General features: G+C 35.9%; 1 protein-coding gene across 1 annotated transcript in view; it reads right to left on the bottom strand.

Moving 5' to 3' along the window:
- Positions 1 to 23,750, bottom strand: part of LOC128997255 (leucine-rich repeat-containing protein 45-like) — a 79,712-nt gene that overhangs the window by 33,668 nt on the left and 22,294 nt on the right. The window contains exon 8 of the mRNA XM_054422872.1: positions 14,360 to 14,537. Coding sequence (XP_054278847.1) covers positions 14,360 to 14,537 — 178 coding nt within the window. The remainder of the gene's footprint in view (positions 1 to 14,359; positions 14,538 to 23,750) is intronic.

Raw genomic sequence — 23,750 nt, 5'->3', positions numbered from 1 at the left:
CCACATATTCTCAAACGATAATAACAACCTCAGGAGCGATGTCATAAAATCTTGTCTGTCCGACCACTATGCTCAATCAATTTTGATCAACACTAACTTGCCTACTGATCGTTCAGGAGCGAAATTTACGTACGCTAGGAGTTTTAATTCCACCAATATAGAGACTTTTAAACATTGCCTTCAGCTAGAGAACTGGGGAGATCTGTACGAAGCTGAGAATATTGATAGTAAGTTTAATGCTTTCAATAGTACATTAAGTTATCATTTTGACATTGCATTTCCAAAAAGAATTAAAAAGCTCCATTCAAAAAACAAAAGACGAATTTCATTTTCAGCTGAACTTTTAAAGCTAAAAGAACAATGTCTTGTATACTATGAGAAGACAAAGCACCTCAACTCTGATAACGTTCTAAGACAATACTATCTGAGATTAAAAAATGAATATAGAAAACTAATTAGAGAATTAAAGACGAAAATGGTAATTGCCGAGATTGAAGAATCAGACAGTAAAACTAAAGGTATTTGGAAAGTAATAAATGAAAACAGACCAAGAAAAAAGAAGGCAATGGATAGTATTTGTATTAAGGATGACAGTGGTGGTGTAACCATTACTAATCCCAATGAAGTGTGCAACAGATTTAACAGTTTTTTTGCTGAAGTTGGTAGCTACAACAACAAAGGTGCGAGAATTCCTCCTAACTCCTGCAATTTAAACAATAGAAATATAATATCGTCATTTTTCTTGAAACCAGTGACTGAAGAAGAAATCAAAAGCATTATCAGTGAGCTAAAGAATAAAAGATCCTCAGGAGTTGATGAAATATCTCCGAAACTACTGAAAACCATTTCAGGTCTGATCTCATCACCACTCTGTCACATGATTAACTGCTCCTTCGTTGAGGGAAAATTCCCTTCCAATCTAAAACTGTCAATGGTAAGACCCGTTTTCAAGAAAGGGGACAAAACCAGCTGCAATAACTACAGGCCTATTAGTTTAATATCAACCTTTAGTAAAGTATTTGAGAAAGCAATGGTTAATAGATTATGGAGTTTCCTAGAGTCCCAAAACATCCTATATGAAAACCAGCATGGATTTGTAAAAAACAGATCGACAACCAGTGCCATGCTTGGTCTCATAAACAGAGTGGTGAGGGATATGGATTCACGTCAGAAAGTAGCAGGGATGTTCTTTGATTTTAGCAAAGCTTTTGACCTCGTGAACCATGATATACTGTTGAGAAAAATGAATGATCTGGGCATTAGAGGAGTAGCTCATGCTTGGTTCTCTTCGTACCTGAAAGACAGGCGACAGTTTGTTATGATACCAGCTGTAAATAAAAGTGGCTACTTGCAGAACCATTCCTCTTCAGAAGTCCCAGTCAGGAGAGGTGTGCCCCAGGGTTCCGTCTTGGGTCCGATTCTCTTCCTTATCTTCATAAATGATGTTCCATCCAGCTTGAATCTTGCAAACATATGCCTTTTTGCCGATGACACTTCTATCACCATTTCAAATCCCAGTATTCAGGCCTTAGAACAGACCCTATTTCTTGAATCCAACTGCCTGCTTCAGTGGTGTGAGGATAATGAACTAATCTTAAATGCCAACAAAACCACACTCCTTCAATTTAGCATTGCTCAGCATCGCACATCCACTGACATACATGTTCTTCTTGATGATACCACTATTTCCCCCTCCCCAGATGTAAAGTTCCTTGGTTTAATTCTAGACGAGAACCTCAAATTTCACAAGCATATCGATCACGTTTCAAACAAGATATCTGTTGGGATTTTCATGCTCCGCACTCTTAAACATACTGTTTCGTGTGAGGTCCTCTTGACAGCCTACTATGGACTAGTTTATCCTTATCTGACATATGCTGTACCTGTCTGGGGGTGTGAAAGCCAAAGGACTCAGTTCATATTCAGGCTTCAAAAAAAGGCTCTCCGAACTGTTTTTTCCCTTCACCGTCGTCAATCCTGCAGAGATGTCTTCAGATCACATAAAGTTCTAACTTTCCCTTCCATTTACATTTTAGAAACATTATCATTTATCAAGAAAAACCAATCATCATATAGCTCTCCAAGTACCCATAGTTATCGTCTCCGCAACAATTTCAATCTTTCAGTACCACGACACTCAACCACTTTCTTTCAGAAAAATTTCCACTTCAATGCAGTAAAACTTTTTAATGACCTCCCTCTCCCTTTGAAAGCCGAACAGGACATCGGAAAATTCAGGAAATTAGTTAAGTCCATGTTGATAAATAAGGTCTGCTACAGCGTCCGGGAATTTCCTGGTAGGCTTTAACCTTATTAAACATAAAAGAAAACAATTTGTATATAATGTATTTAGTAGTTAATTAATTTCATAAAAATGTAATCTCTTGACTTGGCCAATGCAATGTATTGTCAATCTGGTTGAATAAAGGACTTTGACTTTGACTTTGACTTTGAATTCTAAAAATGCTATGGGAAGGGAGAGAAACAGGTCCACGACGTAGGAAGTGGTGAAGGAAGTAGTCAAGGCGAGCAGTCCGGAGTGTGGGAACCCGTTGTGACAGTTAGATTAATGGATCTGCAATAATAAAATTCTAAAGGAAGGGAAGGAAACAGGTCCACGACATAGGAAGTGGTGAAGGAAGTAGTCAAGGCGAGCAGTCTGGAGTGTGGGAACCCTTTGTGACAGTTAGATTAATGGATCTGCAATAATAAAATGCTAAAGGATGGGAGGGAAACAGGTCCATGATGTAGGAAGTGGTGAAGGAAGTAGTCAAGGCGAGCAGTCCGGAGTGTGGGAACCCTTTATGACAGTTAGATTAATGGATCTGCAATAATAAAATTCTAAAGGAAGGGAGGGAAACAGGTCCACGACGTAGGAAGTGGTGAAGGAAGTAGTTAAGGCGAGCAGTCCGGAGTGTGGGAACCCTTTATGACAGTTAGATCAATGGATCTGCAATAATAAAATTCTAAAGGAAGGGAGGGAAACATGTTTACGACGTAGGAAGTGGTGGTGGAAGTAGTTGAGGCAAGCAGTCCGGAGTGTGGGAACCCTTCATTAGTTAGATAAACATATATTGGAGTTTTAATAATTTTTTGATGATATAATTACGATATCGTTTTAAATCATCATTGTAAGCCATACGATATTTTTTAGGAGATTCCTTACGTCGTGCTTTGGCAATTAGGTTTAAGTTAGATTAGTTCAGTTTGGCTTAGTTTTTTTATGATAGGCCTCATAACAAATATGGAAATAGGCTTCATTTAATCAAAAGACATGTTGTACAGGAACGATGGATTTACCTCCTATCGATAACTGTTGGAAATCCATTACGTATATTACCAATGACTTTGGTTAATTAATGGACGAGAAGTTAGGATTGTTGTTGACTAAGATTTGGTTGATTTGCCCATACAAATAACATTGTGTTCACCAGTGACACCGGTAAGTAGGCTAGGTGTGGGTGGACTCTTTCATTACTGCGCATGTTCACTCATCCCGTTACGCGCAGAATAAGCGTACTACTAGTGATATTGTGTCATGTGTCAACCAAAATGGCCAATCATAGTGAAAGTGAGTGATCAGTGTTGCACTTCATGTATATAGTGTAGCAATATTTCATGGTAGTCTAGTTATAATCGTTTAGTCGTCTTATTTATGATTTCAATTTAATTCATTACATATTCATGTATTAACAACACAGCTTAAGTTAGGGTTTATATCACGTTATAATGTAAAATATCAATTTTTGCAATTATGTTTTCATTGGTCAATATTGGATGATTTGGATATCAATCAATCGTGTTTAGGATTAGTTAAACAATGTAGTCATTTTTAATATTTGTGTAAATGTGTACTTTCGCTCAAGTAATTTGTTCAACAAATTGTTGCATTTCTGTTATTAGTTTGTTTCATAATCAATGAATGTGTATAGTCATTTTAGTAATTCAATTTGAGCCTTTAGTATGAGTTTCATTTTTTGTTAATTGTAACTTCAAACTGATTTAATTTCACTTGATGATCATTTTATAAATCGTATGTTTGTATAGCGTTTTGCACATTATGTCATTTTATTATAGATTCATTAGTCTTAGTCTATAGTAATTGATTGATTAGTCTCCCCTTATAGTCAACATTCAAGGTTTTTATTTGCGTATCATCGCAATTGCCATTTTCATCGAATTGTTTGTAATTGCCCTTGTACTGTAATATATCAATTTTATTTAGGTTATAATCATTCAATATTTAAATAGTTGAAAGCATTCCCACTTTCAAGGGGGGAGAATGTTTAGTATCATGATTGTTAATTGTTTTATTTATGTTCTTAGTGTAAGTAATATTGTAAGTAAATAGTTAACCAATTCATATCACATGTGTTGTTAAATTCTAACGTACTTCCTGCTATTCATGTCACTTGTCGGCGTTAAACATAGTCATAAACATCGTCCTTCTGCGAAAGGACGGACCCTTCCTCACCAGTTCTTAGAAATCTGTAACCACATACTGAGTGAGGGAGGAGTCTTTTGTCAGGGTATCATCGAGCGACATTGTTCGTTTACCATAGCTTGGGATAGGACGTGTGAGGCAGTTCCCTCCACGTATTTCATTAGTTTAGTTCATCAATAGTACATTCGCATTAGTTCATTATAGCAATTTATTCATTACAGTTCAATTATACAGTCCACTAATATCATTTGTTCATTTATACATCAATAAATTCATAGTTCGTTTTTAAAGTGTTAGTTTTTTTATTATTTACCAAAACATTGGCGCATCACGCGCCGCAACACTGCCACATAGATTAAATTTTTTTGAAAAGAAACCAACCTACACAGGATATACTTTTCTTAAATATATTCCAGAAAACATAAGAAGAGAAAATAATTTAAATAAGTTCAGGAAATTGCTGAAAGAATATTTAATACAACTGGCCCCTTACTCCATAGAAGAATTTTCCACCTCCCAGATATAACCTACTGTAGATATAAATATTTTTGTTACTTTTCATTTTTGCTTGGTTAACTGTAAATAGTAGATTTTAATTAGATTTAGTATTGTATTATATACTAGCTGTGTGCCCGTTCTACGCACGGGGATCTTATAGTAGTCAGTTGAAACCTTCTTATATTAAGATTAAGAACAGCAGTTAGTTTGCATATTTGCAGATATGCTGGCAAAACTATTATATATAAACCTTCGCAAATACAGTATCTGACAGTTCAAGAAAAAATAAATGCTTCGCAATTAAATGTCACCCGGATCGTTATGGTCCATATGTCCAATGATTAAACTAAAAAATGTTTTATAGATCTATGAAGCGTAGCCCTAAAGTAGGCCTATAATTGAAAGTTACTTTCCACATCGGTTAACTTAAACGTATTTAAAGTACTACCTCAACCTCACCATTTAACACTTTATTCCGGTTGACATTTTCAGTATCAAAGGTGCTCTTGTCCATTCCGTGAAACACTGAGAAATAAGGACATTAATGCGTTACCAACAGACATACACACAACAATCCAAAAAAGGCCACGAACTATCTATATAAATAATTGATACATAAACAATATAAAGGCGTAAACAATTCATGATGGTTTGCCCAACAAATGTTTTACTCAAATAGGTTATCATTTTCTTAGCATACCGGGTAAGCTAAGATTTGGAATCCAGACAGAAAAAGCAAAACTTATACAGAGTTAAGACATCACTTAAATTGAATACGGACGGCTCTAATAAATAAGGTGCAACACCAACGATAACTAATTTGTAAACTACAGTGATGTGTTGGTACCTACGTAAAAATGATTCTAGCAGCTACCAACGTTTCTAAGGAAAAGAACCAGTACCCACGTAAGAACCTACCTAAGAACTATAGTACATCCGACCAATTAAATACATTAATATCTAGTCCCGAGGTTATTGATCTCTTGCTTTTGGATTTTCTCGTAAAAAGTTATAGCGTAAACTTATCGGTGTCAGTTTGAAAAAAAAACCTTACCCAAACAACTTTTTGTTATTTAATAGATTACGCATTCTCTAAACAATGATTAGTATATATATTAACATTAGAAGGAAATGTGACGAAAATCACACAATGTTGGGGTTTTGGTCATTTGTAATTTTTCTTAAGTAGGTAGGCCATGTATTCTATGGAAAAGTACCGGTATCAAGGGTTGTCGTCAAAAAGGTTGTTATGAATAAATATGTAGGCTTACGTACACAAGATATGAGCTATGGGCCTATTGGCTGTATGGTCCAGCGATTGCATCACACGGTAAGTAGAAACAAAAAGTGACACATTGGAAAAGCGAGTTTAGCACTTCCTCTGTTAAACCTCTGTTACAATCACCCACTGCAGTTGTGATTTTTTACTTAACACTTTACACAACCGCCATTGAAGCGCCGTCAATGAGTGGAAACCTTTTTTGTAAGCTATTGGCGACGATCATTTCAGTGTCCAGCCCTATACAACACTGATTCAAGGTCTTCTTTCTGGTTGTCAAAACTCAAGAAACATTTTATACTCAAAGAATTTTTGGTTCCGATTTGGACGATGTCTAGTTATTTAATTTCATTTACGGTTACACTATTAGACTATATTATTGCACTTGCGATTAATTAAATCCGTTATGTATGAAAAACGTTTTTAATCTCACTTGGTTGGGATTTGCTTTCAAAACGTGATTCGAAATGGTTGCGGTATTTGTAAACAACATTTGTAAACATATCATTGACAGCTAGAAAAAATAATCTTGATCCGAACAGCTGTTCGTTATTTCATAGACGATTATGTGATAAAAATTGAACGAAAATTTGACAAAAATCGCACAAAACTGCATTTTTGAACGTCCGTAATTTTATTTACTAAGTAGTGAGGCTATATTTAAATCACTAAAGACACTCTCGCCAATCCAGTGAATACATTAAAATGACTTGGATCTTGATAGGTAGTCTGGTTTTCACGGAGAAGATTGCGTAAAATGCCATCTTGAGTGTTACAGACAAAGGGAAAGACAGACAGACAGACAGACAGACAGACAGACAGAAATAGAGATAAGACTCGTTTCTGCTTCTTTAATGTATAAAACGTAAAAATAACCTAAAAGTATATAATTCTGAACAAAGTACAGACAAAACTCCAATTTTATTTATATAGATGACGCTATTTACTGTACAAACTATGTACAAAAAAATGAATAAAGAACTATGACTATGACTATGGTAATAAGTAAGTGTCAGTATAATAACGAAAAATTTAGAGGGATTAAACATTTTGTTTAGTTGCACACTTATTTCAACAAAGATTGACTTATTCAATAATGTTAATGGAATGTCTACTTACCTATAGTCAGTTTAGGGACACAAACGGCTGCACTTTACTTACTTTGGTTCGAGGGGAAGTTCCGCATAATGTATGTTGCAGCTGATTGACAGATTGAGTGAATGTTTGTTTATATTTACTTGTTATCTCAGCTGTTGAGCTATCTATATAAAGCCCCTCGCCTAAAAACATCATACTTGAATGAAAGGTCTTGATGCAAAACTTCCCCAAAAATATTAAGTTTTTCAATAAAGCCTCTCCTAAGGGCAGGTACCTCAATTAAAGGGCCGTATTTAAGCTATATAAATAAAATTAGAGTTTTGTCTGTACATTGCTCAGAATTATATATTTTTAGGTTATTTTTACTTTTTATAGATTAAAAAAGCAGAAACGAGTCTTATCTCTATTTCTGTATGTCTGTCTGTCTGTGACACTCAAGGTGGCATTTTACGCTATCTTTTCCAGGAAAACGAGAGTACCTATCATGATCCAAGTCATTTTAATGTATTCACTGGATTAGCAAGGGTGTCTTTAGCCATTAAAATATGGTCTCACTACTTTGTAAATAAAATCACGGACGTTCAAAAATGCAGTTTTGTACGATTTTTGTCAAGTCTTGTCCAATTTTTATCACATAATCCTCTATGGATAAATAACGAACAGCTGTTCGGATCAAGATTATTTTTTCTAGCTGTCATTGATATGTTTACAAATGTTGTTTACAAATACCGCAACCCTTTTCGATCACGTTTTGAAAGCAAATCCCAACCAAGTGAGTTTAAAAACGTTTTTCTTACATAACGGATTTAATTAATCACAAGTGCAATAATATAGTGTAACTGTAAATGAAATTAAATAAATAGACATCATCCAGGTCAGGAACCATAGATTCTTTATGTACAAAAATGTTCTTGAGTTTTGATAACCAGAAAGAAGACCTTGAATCAGTGTTGTATACGGCTCGGAAACTTAAATTTATTAATGATCGTCGCCAATAGCTTAGAAACAAGGTTTCCACTCATTGACGGCGCTTCAATGGCGGTTTTGTAAAGTGTAAAGTAAAAAATCACAACTGCAGTGGGTGATTGTAACAGAGGTTTACGGATGATGCTAAACTCGCTTTTCCAATGTGTCACTTTCTGTTCCTAACTACTGTTCTTAATATAAGAAGGTTTCAACTGACTACGATAAGATCCCCGTGCGTAGAACAGGCACACAGCTAGTCACATTTAAAATAGTGAAGATATCAAGTGTTAGATTTGTTATTGTTTTAGTTTTTTTGTTTACTTTTCCTTAAGTTAACCATTTGATTCTTCCATAGATTTCTACATTGCCTAACATAAGTGACAGAAAGTTTTTCTTATAATGTGGGATAGTGTTCAAACCTTTGAAATCTGTTTCAATTGTTTACTTATTAGTTCAGTATTATATATTTTGAAAACACAGCAATTTATGTTGCAGACAAAATGTGTTGTATATAATTAAGTGGCACAAGAACAGTAGAGTTTGAACGGAGCCTTATGTGTTCCTACTGGGGAAAATGCATCTGTAGAGTATTTTTCCTTGTGACATGGACATTGACCTAATTAATACATCAAGAACAAGCGCTTAATCAACCAGCAGTTTGCATTGGACAAGGCAGTGAAGAATCACCATTTCTTCTCTGCGTTCTCTTCCCGTGGCAAGGCATGAACAGAAAAACTAGTTGTTTTAAAGGTAGGTTGAAGTGGATGGGGTAGACTTTTCCCCCTAAAACCGTATAATTTTGTGAACAAATTATATTTAAAGTCATTGTTAAATAAGATTAATAATTGTGGAATATGTGCAACAGTCATGTAAATGTTCTGTGAAGTAAGAAATATGATATGACTAGCAGAGTACCCGTCTTTCGTACAGGGTTGGCGTATAAGTATAAAATGCTTATTGCAGTTATACTCGTGCTTTGCGTTTGCAATGGGAGAGGAAATGGTTTAAGAATATTTGGTTCTTTTAATTTTACGGTATGCTATTATAGTATAGCACATCTACCATAGTCATAATGTTCTACCACTGCCCCTAAACAATAAAAAAAGTTATTAAACTCTCATTTTTCACAGCTTTTTGTTGCTAGTTGGTTCAAATAAGATGTTGACATAAATGCAAAAAAAATAATAGTGCTGCACCCCATTGGTAAACCTTATAATTTTTTAATGCTATTTAATATCATAGCACCAACTTTTGTAGTTGAAACAGCTGACAACATTCTTTTATTTAAATATGAATACTCATAAGGTTAACATGGAAAACTCTAGCTAGATCCACTGGGGCGGAGCCCGAAAGGATTTTTGAGATAAGAATGCGTCTTAATGTTAATCGGGAATGTGAGCTATCATCACACCAAATTTCAGCCCAATCGACCAGTATTTTTCGCATATTTTACTTGTCACAAACATCCATCCATCCAAACTTTCTCACTTATAATATTAGTAGGATTCAACAAATGGCTCAGTAATAGTTTTCTGTTAGCAGATCATTTTCACGGTTTTTTGTTAGTTTTGAACTTAGATTGAAAAGCATCAGTTTGGATCCTATATAGTGATGACATATAGGAGTCATATAATTAATATAGGATGACATTTCAATGCTATGAAATGTTATCCTAAGCCTTTGTCTACAGCTCAATTTTTTGTATATTTGGTACTAAAATACCATCTCCTGACGTTGCAATATATAAGAATGATAGTCTTACAAACTTGTAAGTAATCCCTAATGTGAATAAACAGTGTCACTAAAGCACAACACAAGCTACACTAAAACTAAATATGTTTAACTTTTACATTGAAAGACAAGACTTTTTCTTAAAGGTCACTTCACATAGCTATCTTCTAGTTGAAACCATTATTTTCTTCTATGTCAACCGGTACCATGAACTGTGTGTTAGATAGTTGAGAACTATTCATAAAAAAATTGAGCTGTTGACAAAGAAATTTGTTGAGGGTTTATGCAAGGGTTGTCTGGAAATTAGGGCCTTATGGACAAATAAGGCCAGCCAGCCTCGTTTTGCAAATTTATTTTTTAGTTTTTTACTTCCTAAACCATTAACAATTTTTTTTTAAGTCCATACAACTTTCTCCAAACACATCCTTCAGTTGGCAAAGGAATTCAATCGGGATTGACAAAAACCCCAAGTGTTCCACAAAGGATGGAATCTGATATAATAAAGTTTGTGAGGTAAAAAACAAGCTGTTGTCAGAATTGATCTAGCTCAATTTGCTATTATAGATAATAATCTACTTACGTATCACGTATGCCAGTAGGTGTCAATTATTAATACTTGGTTATGCTGTACATGTTTCAAGCCTAAATCCGGCTCATCTTCAGTAAAAAATGTCAGAAAATAAATGTTAAATAAATAAATGTTCAGAAAATAAATGTCTTAAGGTTATTAAGGACAAACTCAACCATAGCTCTGCTAGAATAATAGAAGCCGACAAATCAAATGCTACGGTTGTTATAAATCAAACAGATCTAGATGACAAAATCAATGCATTCTTTACTGAAAATGGTGTATTTGAGATAGAGGACAAAACGGTTGAATACAATAGAAATCTAAAACATCTTGTAAACAACAATGAAATCATTCATCCGAAAAAACGAAAACATCTGATTAATTTAAAAGCTACTCCACCACAGTTTAAACCTATTGTTAAAACCCATAAAGACGGAATGCCTATCAGGCCTGTCATCAACTGCATCCCAGCTGCATCGTACAATTTGAGTAAATTCCTATCAAATATGATTAAATCCAAACTTGATTTGACATCTGATAACACCAGTCAAAATTCCAAAGAGTTTATAGATTCCTTAAAATCAAACAAACACGACCCAAACAGTATCTTGCTATCAATTGATGTTGATAACATGTACGTAAACATACCTCCCAACGAAGCTAATGATGCGTTAGTTACAAAGCTACAATTGTCTGAAAAATTCTCTGAAAGTGAAATACAAGACATCAAAACAATGGTCGATGAAATAACTAAGCAGAATTATTTTGAATGGAATTGTAAAACATATTGTAACCCAAAAGGACTACCTATGGGTGGTCCATTGTCTGCTCTCCTGGCTGAAATATACTTGCAACAGTTTGAAAAAAAAACAACATTTTAACGCCATCTAATCCTCACTATCGAAAAATTCTGTTCTACAGGGTTAGTAAAAAGTGTGGAGACCCCCTGTTATTTTTTTAACTGCCCATACTAGAAAAACTAAACTCGGCACATCTTTATGACATTTTATGAAGTACTTTTTGGGCATAACCGTCCCTTGGTGTACATCCCCAAAATGGGGATTTTGGGGGAAACTTAAAAATTTCAAATACAAAGACCCATCGAGTGACCCCTCATTTTGAAGGTCCTGGTAAAAGAAGACCAACAACGCAAACTAGAGGTCTTTATCTCGATCCAGTAAAAAATGGCAGCCAATTGAAATTCACAGAAGTTAAATTTAACTTACAGTTTTCCAAGTCTGGAGACCCCCTGTAAATTTTGTAGTGGCTCACACTAGGAAAACTAAACTCTACACACCTATTTGGCATGTTATGAAGTACTTTTTAAGCCTAATATCCACTTGCTTACCAACCCCAAAATGGGGGATTTGGGGGAAAACTCAAAAATTTTAAATTATAAGCCCCATCAAGTGACCTCTCATTTTAAAGGTCCTGGCAAAAGAAAACTAACAACGCAAACTAGAGGTTTCTATCTCAATCCAGTAAAAAATGGAAGCTGATTGAAATTCACAGAAGTTAAATTTAACTTACAGTTTTCCAAGTCTGGAGACCCCCTGTAAATTTTGTAGTGGCTCACACTAGGAAAACTAAACTCTACACACCTATTTGGCATGTTATGAAGTACTTTTTAAGCCTAATATCCACTTGCTTACCAAACCCAAAATGGGGGATTTGGGGGAAGACTCAAAAATTTTAAATTATAAGCCCCATCAAGTGACCCCTCATTTTAAAGGTCCTGGAAAAAGAAAACTAACAACGCAAACTAGAGGTTTCTATCTCAATCCAGTAAAAAATGGAAGCTGATTGAAATCTTTAGAAATCGGCAATAGCTTGCAATTTCATATTGAATCGGCTGCCATATTTTACTGTGTTAAGATAGAGACCTATAGTTTGCGTTGTTAGTTTTCTTTTATCATGACCTTCAAAATGAGGGGTCACTCGATGGGGCTTATCATTTAAAATTTTTGAGTTTACCCCAAAATCCCCCATTTTGGGTTTGGGAACTTATGAGAATTTCAATTGGCTGCCATTTTTTACTTAATTGAGATAGAGACCTCTAATTTGCGTTGTTGGTTTTCTCTTACCAGGACCTTTAAAATGAGGGGTCACTCGATGGGTCTTTGTATTTGAAATCTTTGAGTTTCCCCCAAAATCCCCCATTTTGGGGATGAACACCAAGTGGCGGTTATGCCCAAAAAGTACTTCATAACATGCCATAATGGTGTGCCGAGTTTAGTTTTTCTAGTATGGGCCGTTAAAAAAATAACAGGGGGTCTCCACACTTTTTACTAACCCTGTATAAGAGATATGTTGACGATTCGTTTTTAGTGTTCAGAGGAACTAAACGACAAGCAAACGTTTTCATAAAACATTTAAACAAGATTCATAACTCCATCAAATTTAAAATGGAACTGGAAACCAACAATTGCCTAAATTTCTTAGACATTAAAATAACCAAAGCAAACAATGGCAAATATGAATTTGGCATCTATAGGAAACCCACACAAACTGACTTAGAGATACCGAAAAGTTCCAATCACCCTAATCAATATAAATTAGCAGCTTTCAGATCCATGGTTTACCGACTTCTTACATACAACCTTTGTCCCCGTGAATTTGAAAAAGAAAAGAGCATTATTAAACAGATTGCTTTTAACAATGGCTACAATGTTCAATTAGTTGACAACTTAATTAGGAAAACAAAACAGAACCTACATAAACCGAAAAATCCTTCTACAAATAAAAAATATATCCCCTTCTGCTATGTAAACAAACACTCTGAAACAATTGGCAACATTTTCAAAAATTATGGATTCCACCCTGGATACAAAATCAATTCAGAAACCATCTTCAAGGACAGAAACGATCCATTGATAAAAAGCAAGATAAAGGGGTATATCTCATACAATGCAACGGTGGTGACAAATGTGACAAAAAATATGGCGGGTACACAAATAGGTCATTTTCTCAAAGGTTTAAGGAACATAATGCCTCTAAACAGAATAAACCTACGTCGATTGTTGCACAACATCTTAAGGATAATATAGGTCATAAAATCGAGTTTGAAAAATCATTAAGTATTTTGAAAAGTTGTAGCCAGAAAAACAAAGCTAAAGTATGGGAGGAATTATTTATTTACCAACATGTGAAAGAACACGGCAATGAAACCATGTTAAATACGAGAGAGGAATATTCGGACAAAATCACCTATCAGCTGTATTACGATGTAGATAACAAAACTGGAAATGACAACCACGAGTCAGCTGATACCGTTACGTCACTCTCCCCCTCCCGTGTTCGTGTTCCTCAGTAGGCCTACAAATGTCGTCCGGTCGGGTATTATCTCAACGAGCGTACGCTACAAAAACACATGTAAATAAAAATAGCATGCTAAAACGTTCGGTGTTTGTGTGTATATGTGGTCTGTATATAGTCGACTATCATCTCTCGATGTGAAAATTGTACATAGAAAAATGCTGCTGAAGATGAGCCGTATTTAGGCTTGAAACATGTACAGCATAACCAAGTATTAATAATTGACACCTACTGGCATACGTGATACGTAAGTAGATTATTATCTATAATAGCATATTAAAGGTGTCAAGGCTGATTAATTTGATATCATAGCTCAATTTGTTGTGGTAATAGCTACCGTAGTTGAAGACCTCAGTTCTTTGACAACCCTTGTATTAGCCCAAGAGCTAGAGCAACAAGGATTTAAATAAAATTTAATATTTTGTTTCCTATATTGTTATAAGATATTATATATTACCAATATGATCTGTAATGTTGGTTTGAAGCTCTTCCTTGCTCCTCTCTACTTCCATCTCCAGTCTTCTCACTCTTTCTCGCAGTCTCTCTCTGTCTCTTTCTTCATTTTCTCTCAGCTGGCGTTCCTCAGCCAAACTGGACTCCAACTCCGACACATTGCTTTTATTTGCAGTTAGAGCCTTAAATTAAAAAGAATCCTTGTATTGTCTTCATGGCAAGGAATTTAATGAGACGAGTTTTTAATGGATCTTTTATTCGTGCTTGGAGTAACACAGGAAATTTGGGGGACAAGGGTTTTCTTAAGTACTAGTTTATAAGCGAGTTTATGGTACGGTAAGACCTAGACCAAGGACCACGATAGTTTTTAAATTAGATGTCCCTAGAGGCCAAAAACACTATTGGTTCAAATTTATATATATGTATATGTATATAAATTTAAATACAGGGTGTTTCAAAACTCTCTCCCGAAACTCTGTGGGCATGTTCCTTAGGTCAAAACAAACCAAAAATAAATGTAAACATATGCCCTATCTCGCTTTGTTTTCCGCCTGTCAGTGTGTATGTATTTTTAACTTCAAACTTTGTACGTGTATGATGACCAAAAAATGTGGTTCGGATTCCACTATAAACTGTAGGTCCCTTAGTTGCCATTGTGTGGGCTATTAATTTACAGCTGTGTCTAAGGAATATGTCGGTCTTAATCACTAACAAGACTACAACGTCGCGCCACTCATCCTACACTCATCTCCATTCATACTTGGTTTAAAATACCTAATTTGTATCGTCGCCATTTAAATGAAAAAGTATTGAAAAAAAAATTAGGAACTATTATTTTGCAAAGCATCTGTAATAATCTATGCCGCCTGCCATCTTTCTTATTTAATTTAACCAACATATGTTTTATTAATTATTTATGATTTTGTAAATATTGTCCAACTTGGTAAATATACTTCAAGTTCATTAATTGTCTTTTGAAATTTTAACATTGGTGCCGAAACCCGACTTATAAATTATGTAAAAAAATATGTCAATACGAAAGTCAGGGAGAGAGAAACATCCTCCAAATTGATATTCCCCTGAAATTGTAAATGATAAGAATGATGAACCCATAGAAAAAGATAGTCAACCTCCAAAACCCCCTTCTAAGTCAAAAACCACATCTTCAACTTCCAGCAAGCGCCAGTTACTTCAACTGCAACTAGAAGAAATAGAAGAAATGAACAAACTACAAAAAATGCAGGAAGAAAAAGAAATGCAACGCCAAATAGAATTCGAGGCTAGAGAACTGGAATGACAACATCAAGCTGAAGAACTAGAACGACAGAGGCGAAGAGAGGAGAGGGAAATGGAATGACAACGTCAAGCTGAAGCAAGAGAACTAGAACATCAGAAGCGTCTGCTGAGAGTAAGGACCGAACTTGAGTCTGCCTCGGTCTTGGGAAGTAGTCAGTCCGCCTCAGTCTTGGACAGTCGTCATTTGGAAGTTAATGAAGACCCTGACAAGGTAAGCTTCAATATTCCTACAGTTGAGGAGGAATGTAATGTCAAAGTCAAGAGGTGGCTGAATGAGGAACCGTCAGTTCCTTTGACACCGTCAGCCATCGTGTCCACGGCTATTGGTACTGATATTGATAGCTGACCCCTTTTCAAAAGCTATAAATTCATCCAACCCCAACCAACCTGTCTCTTGCCGACAGTGTCTTCCATCCTTCAGCGGGAAACCAGACGAATAGCCCATGTTCTATTCCTGTTACAATAAGACTAAACACCTTTTTAATGACGATGAAAACCTTGACAGAATAAGAAATTGTCTGGAGGGCGATGCCTTTAAAATGGTAAAACCTCTATTTATATCAGGTAAAAATTTGAGTACAGTAATGAAAACTTTACAAATACGTTTTGGACGTCCAGAGTTTATAGTCGAGTCGATGTTGAAGAAGGCGCGTGTGCTCCAACCAGTCAAGGAGGATGACGCTGTCAGCCTTATTGAGTTTTCAACAACTCTTATAAGCCTGACCTCTACCGCAGAGTCGTTGGATTTGGATATGTACTTAATAAATCCTCTCTTGTTGAATGAACAAGTAAGCTCCCCTATACTCTGAAGTACAGGTGGGCTGAACATGTAAATAGCATGCATTTAGATACACCTACTGACCTGAAAGTATTCTGTAACTGGCTTGAAAACCAGTGTTCCATTATGAGTATTTATTTTCGTCCACCTGAGGAGACAGCGCAGAAGAGAAGTGACCCTAAACAAGTTTTGACTAATTCGCCCAACGAAAACGTTTGCATGTTTTGATCGGAGAGTCATGCAACCGATAAATGTAAGCTTTTCAGAAAAGCAGAAGTCGCGCAGCGGTGGAAGATGATAATTGAGAAAAAACTGTGTTTCTTTTGCTTTTGTCGTCACCACATCAAATTTTTTAAGTTTTGTAAGAATTAAAAATTCCACAAGGTTTCTTAAATTTTGTAAGAAACCTTGTGAAATCAATGGGTGCAAACTATCCCACCATCGCCTTCTGCATACTGACAGTGCCTCGAAAAATGCCCAAGAGATCATCCAGGACAGAGTACAGAAAACTTTCAGGCAGGAAGGTAAATCAAAAGAAGAAATTATAAGCAATCACTCGGTAAATAACCGTGTTTTACTAAGAACATGTCCAGTAACGTTATATGGTCCAAGCTGTCAGATCGACACATATGCACTTTTAGATGACGGTTCAACCATATCTCTGCTAGATTCTACTACAGCCGATAAATTAGGCATCAGTGGTAGCATTGAACCCCTTACCACTTGTTGGTCAAATGCAACTAAACGTTTTGACCCAACGTCCAGACGAGTTGAACTTAAAATAAAAGGGCTCTACGAAGAAGAAGTTTTAACATTAAATAATGTAGGAACTCAATCACCTCTATATTTACCCCAACAGTCGTCTGACTCAGTAAAGCTTCGTGAGAGATGGCCTCATTTAAAGTCAATCGATCAACCTTTACCAACATCTCATGCCAAACCTACCATTTTGATAGGTCAAGATAACTGTGACTTGTTATTGACCAGAAAAGTTATCGAATGCCCGCCAAATGCTTCCGTACTGTTATGGAGCTACCTAGGGTGGTCAATGCATGGCAAGTGTCCAGAATTTTCTGGGCGTGTTGACAATTTCACCTTATTGTCCTTTGATCACGACAGATTACATGATTTGGTGAAAGGTTCCTTTGAAATTGACAACTACAGTGCATCTCCAGTAGAAAACAAATCAATAAAATCGGTACAAGACGAACGTGCAATGTCAATCTTGGAAAAACAACGAGGAAAATAGGAGAACGTTATGAATCTGGCTTGTTGTGGAAATCAGATGATTTTAAAAATCCCTCGAGTTATGATAAAGACTAAAACACATTGAAGGGAAGATGGCAAAGGGTCCTTCCTTTAAAGACGAATACACAAGGAAGATTGCCGACTACAAGGAAAAAGGGTATATTCAAAAACTAAGTGAAGATGAGGCAAGTATTTTAAATGATCATACTTATTATCTACCTCATTTCGGAGTTGTAAACCCCAATAAGCCCAACAAATTATGATTGGTCTTTGACGCAGCTGCAAAGTCAAACGGTGTATCATTTAATGACGCTCTTCTTAGTGGACCTGACCTTTTGAATCCATTACCAGCTGTTCTCGTAAAATTTCGTCTGGGAAAATTTGCCGTCGCTGGTGATATTAAAGAAATGTTCCATCAGGTACGCATAAGGAGAGAAGATGTAGATTCACAGTGATTTTTGTAGAGGCAAAACACGAATGATCCTCCAGATACGTATGTAATGGAAATGATGACATTTGGATCAACCTGTTCTCCAAGCACTGCTTTATATGTAGTGAACGAAAATGCCAAAAGTTTCTCATCCATCTACCCTGAAGCTACTAAATCAATTCTCACTAAGGAATACATGGACGATTTATTAGACTCTGTCAATTCTGAGGAAGAAGCAAAGACTCGAGTGAAAGAAATAATGGAAATTCACAAATCAGATGGATTTAAAATTTGCAATTGGCTATCAAATTCCAAAGATGTTTTGTCTGGAATTCCTGAAGAACTAAAATCAAATTCAACTAAGCAATTAAAACATGATAGCAGTCTTCCCACTGAACGAGTTCTTGGAATGTGGTGGGATTCAGAAAGCGACAATTTCGTATTTCATCACAATGCAGAAAAGTTTCAAAAAATGGAATCAAGTTATCCAACTAAACGTGAGATTTTGAAGGCTGCGATGTCTATCTTTTATCCTTTGGGACTAGTCACCCCTACTACAATCAAAGGTTGAATATTTCGAATATTAGTGCAAGAGATTTGGAGAACAAAAACAACATATGGGATGAAGTACTAACAACAGGACTTACTAAGAAATGGCAAGAATGGTTGGAAGAAGTTAAACAACTACAATATTTTACCATTCCGAGATGCTATTTCAAAATCCTTATGATAAATGAGGTTGAGCTTCATGTCTTTGTTGATGCAAGTGAAGAAGCGTACTCCGCTGTTGGATATCTAAGGCATAAGAATACTAACGAGAATACTGGATACAACACTATGTTGGTTATGTCGAGGGCAAAGGTGGCTCCTCTAAAACCAACTACCATACCAAGACTGGAACTACAAGCTGCTGTCCTTGGATGTAGGCTTGTTAAAACAATTATACAAGACCTAGACATCAACATCATCTGAAAATTATTTTGGTCAGATTCTGTTACAGTGTTACATTGGATAAAATCTGACCCGAGAAGCTTTAAACAATTTGTTTGTAACCGACTTGTGGAAATCCTTGAAGTTTCACAAGCTGATGAATGGAAGTATGTGCCATCAAAATATAACCCTGCTGATGTCGCTACGAGAAGCAACCAGAAATTCACTACAAGTACTCATGAATTTTGGACTTAAGGCCCCGAGTTTCTAAAATACGACTCAAGTCATTGGCCACAGCAACCGACAACCTTGCAAACAAAAAACAGTGAAGAGGTGAAACAAATGTTTGTTGGGTTACTCAACGAAGACAAAGATGTTTTCAATATTGAGCGATTTTCTTCCTGGAATAAGGTAACACAAGTAACTGCATGTGTTCTGAGATACATTGGTATATTGCAATCCAGGATAAAAAGAAATGACAAAGACAGACTGAATAAGAACTGTAACCCCAAATTGATACTGGAACTTCAACCAGATGAAATTCTTAAGGCTGAACACATCTTAGTGTTGAATTCCCAAGACAAAAGTTTTAAAGAAAAAAAGACCTTATTAAGAAATAACAAGTCACTACCGAAGTTATGTAAAATATTCACATTAGATCCTTTCGTTGACGAGAAAGACCTCATCAGAATGTCTACAAGAATACAAAATTCTCCTGAGATTAGCACTGACCAAAGATAGCCAATTATTTTAGATGGAAAATGTCATGTAGCAAGGCACAGTATTCTTTCTTTTACACTGGTGTTGACTATTTTGGCCCAATTGAAGTGACTGTTGGCCGAAGACATGAAAAGCGGTACGGTGTCCTGTTTACATGCCTTTCTACACGTGCAATTCATCTCGAAGTTGCTCATTCGTTAAGTACGGAGAGTTGCGTTATGGCAATACAAAGGTTTATAAGCCGGAAACCTTGCCCTTCTGAGATGTTTTCTGACAATGGTACAAATTTTGTAGGAACAGACAATGAACTTCGAAATGCTGTTAAATCTTTAAATAACGCCCAAATTCAACGGACAGTCGTCAAGAGTGGGATTAAATGTTTCATTCCTCCCCGCGCACCACACATGGGGGGATGTTGGGAGGTACTGAAGGTCAGTAAAAAAAGCATTGAAAAGTGTCATGCGAGCCCAGTACCCGAAAGATGAAGAACTGCAGACGTTTATATTATTAACTCGCATCCACTCACACACGTATCAATTGAACCCGTTGGACCCTGAGCCGATCACACCAAACCACTATCTACGCGAAGCCTACAAAGTAAATATTGATGAAGATAGACTATGTAAGAAACAACTAGCCCGTGTAAGATCACTTATGGATAGTTTTTGGAAGCGTTGGGTCCACGAATACCTGCCCTGTTTATCAAGACGTTGCAAGTGGCACAAACGAATAGAACTGCCTCAAGTAGGGGACTCAAGTAGGGCTATATTAGTAGAAGAAGATAATCAAAGAAATTCATGGCCTCTTGGACAAATATCAGCCATTTACCCAAGTAAAGATGGCGTTATAAGAGTTGTGGACATAAAATCAACCAAAGGTATACATTCCGGCGCCCACTTACCAAGGTCGCAGTTCTTGGGGGGGAGAAAATGTAATAATCTATGCCTGCCTTCATTCTTATTTAATTGAACTAACATATGTTTTATTAATTATTTATGATTTTGTAAATATTGTCCAACTTGGTAAATCAAGTTCATTAATTGTCTTTTAGTCTTGTCTTTGAAATTTTAACAGCATCAACATTCTACTTTGTTTAATTTCAAAATGGCGGCCATTTTATTTTTTCAAAAAAGTGGCACATGACAAAAAGGATAGAAATTTATTTCCTTTTACAGATATGTAAAATGTTTATAGGTTCATAACACAAATAACAGAGAAAACTTCATTTTTATAAAGTTAATACCTGCTAATTTATTGCTAATTTGCTCAAATTTTTTGTTTTACCTTCAGAAAATTTAATTTTTTCCATTTTAGAAGTTAGCCTCCGGATTACGTTGAATATATTAAATTGGTGTAAATAGCTGCTTCGTGGTAATCCTATTGTTGCTAGTGTCGCAACTAGTTTCGACTTTCTACAAAGTCATCTTCAGGCGAAGGCGTCAAGGATATCAAAGCATAATTTTTCCCCTTATTTGTCTTATGATACTATACAAATTGTACATTTCTGGAAAGGAAATTAAATTTCCATCCTTTTTGTAATTTTAACCTTTTTATAAATCTTATGGTTTTTGAGTTATTGAGCTTTGAAAAATTTAAACGGCCGCCATTTTGAAATTATTTAAAGTAGAAACTTGATGCTTTGTGAAAATTTTTTTCCCTATTAGTACATGTACCAAGTTTGAAGTTTGCATCGTTTCAGAGTTATGGGAAGTTATGTAAAAAATACACACACACTGACAGACGGAAAACGAAGCGAAGTAGGGCGTATGTTTATTAGATATTTTTGGTTTGTTTTGAGATATTTGAAATCGGTTTGCAGCAACCTTCTTAGAAATGAGAGGCTACAATAATAATAGTTGATTTTAAAAATTTTGCCTTAATAGGTAGCGGGGGTAGGAGGTAGCTCAAAATTTTCAAATAGCAAGTATAGTCGAGTTTGGTACCATTTTACAGGTCTTGAAAAACTGAAAGAAAACCAAAATCAGCCCTCTAACAACAAAATAACGCCATAAAACGTATAAAATCCAAATAACCATAACATAAAGAAAATAGAAATCGGACCATTTAAAACAAAATGGCAGTTAAAAACTACTTTGAATAACTATTGTCTTCATCATTTTTAGCTGCCATTTTGTTTCTTAGAAGGCACGAAAGAAACACCTTCTAAGAAACGTAAGAGGCCTTCCACATCGGACAGTCCTCAAAAAAGAGAAGAAGACGTCCAGACGAAAAGGACCGCGGTAAAGGCCAAGGCGACTCAGACGGACCTATTGTCTGCTGTGCCCAGATCCTTTTTGGACATAGCTGCAGCTCCTGTAAAGAACCAACAGCCACAGCTACCAACGACCCCCCTTCAGGGAAGTTCCCGAAAGGGGTCAGTTGTATAGACACCTGGGGCTGCGTGGGAGAAACGCCATTCCCGAAAGGAGAAGAGGCAATCGAGGTGGGCCGAGGTCGCCTCTATAAAGAATGTGGCAGTGAAGGCAGATCTTTCGCCGAGGTCTTGGGTACAATTAAGGCCAAGGCTAAGCCAGAGCAGACCGATATGGTTGTACGGTCGATTAGACGAACCCGGGATGGGGACGTTCTCCTTGAACTAGGTAAGTCAAAAGACAAAGCAGCCTTTACTGCTGAACTGAAGGCAGCAGTTGAAGGCCAGGGCACCGTCCGTGCTCTTGAACCAAAGACATTAGTCGAGGTTCGAGACATTGATTGTGTGTCGATGGAAATTGATGTTGTTGAGGCCCTGAAGAAAGCTATCCCCGAGCTTGGCGGGCAAACGGGTTTTCTTAAGGTGTGGCTCACAAAACCAAATAGGAGTCAGCAGCGGATGGCGGATGGTAAAATGATACCAAAATTGATCATACTTCCTGTTTGAAAATGTTAAGCTACCCCCAACCCCCACAACCCCTAAGGGCAAAATTTTTAAAATTAACCATCATTATTGTAGCCCTTAATTTCCAAACAGGTTGCCGCAAACCGATTTCAAAAATCTCAAATAGTTAAATAGTTAAGGGGGGTGCAAGTTAATTTTCAGCCACCCTCAAGGTTATTTGGATTTGAAACGTTTTAGGGCACCATTTTGTTATTAGTGGGCCGATTTTGGTTTTCTTTATATCAATTGTTTTGTTTTGTTAAGACCTGTAAAATGATACCAAACTCGATCATACTTGCCGTTTGAAAATTTTGAGCTACACCCCCGCTACCTCTAAGGGCAAAATTTTCAAAATTGACCATAATTATTGTAGCCCCTCATATCTAAGAAGGTTGCCGCAAACTGATTTTAAATATCTCAAATTTTTAGCCACCCTGTATATACCAATATATATATAATGAAAATTATAGTGATAAGGGCTACTATTTTGATATATAAATACATTATTGAAAACTAAGTACTGTACCCTTTTAAAATACATTTTATTAGACAACCATCAATTAACGTCTGTGAAAGCTATAACCTGTGTAATTTTTATCCGATTTTTGATGAAATTTTCTTGAAGATGAAGGGCAGGATAAACTTCAATGAATTTGCAAACCAGCATGATCGGACAATGAGAATGGGGTGAAATTGGTTTTCCTAATTTTTGCAACATCAAAATTCCCCAATTTCTCTCTTAACCATTCTGAAGAGCTCAAAAAACAAATTATTTATTATTTTAAGTATTTTTTGTTTATTGGTTACAGATAAAATTTAAAAAATTTAAAATTACCATGTTTTTTCTTATGGAGAATGAGTAAACTGTAGTAGTTTGCTTGTTTATGGATATATTTTGATCAAACTTGGCAAATTTATTTATTTTATATTAAGCTATTAATATTTTACCAAAAAACACATTTTATTATCATCCCTGTAACAGCAAATCTAGGTACTCATTAAACCTAATCTATAATATTAAAACGTGACAGGGTTTTTTTATTTCACGATTCTGAATCAACCACTTGACGGATTTTCATGATTTTTGTGTTGAAAGAAAGATAATTTTGAGAACTAGG

Source organism: Macrosteles quadrilineatus, unplaced genomic scaffold, assembly GCF_028750875.1.
Source record: "Macrosteles quadrilineatus isolate MER2022 unplaced genomic scaffold, UCM_ALF_1.0 Scaffold_1__1_contigs__length_201487025, whole genome shotgun sequence".
NCBI classification, from domain to species: Eukaryota; Metazoa; Arthropoda; class Insecta; order Hemiptera; family Cicadellidae; genus Macrosteles; species Macrosteles quadrilineatus.
Note: the sequence above shows the minus strand (reverse complement) of the source record. Positions and strands in the feature narration are given on the sequence as shown.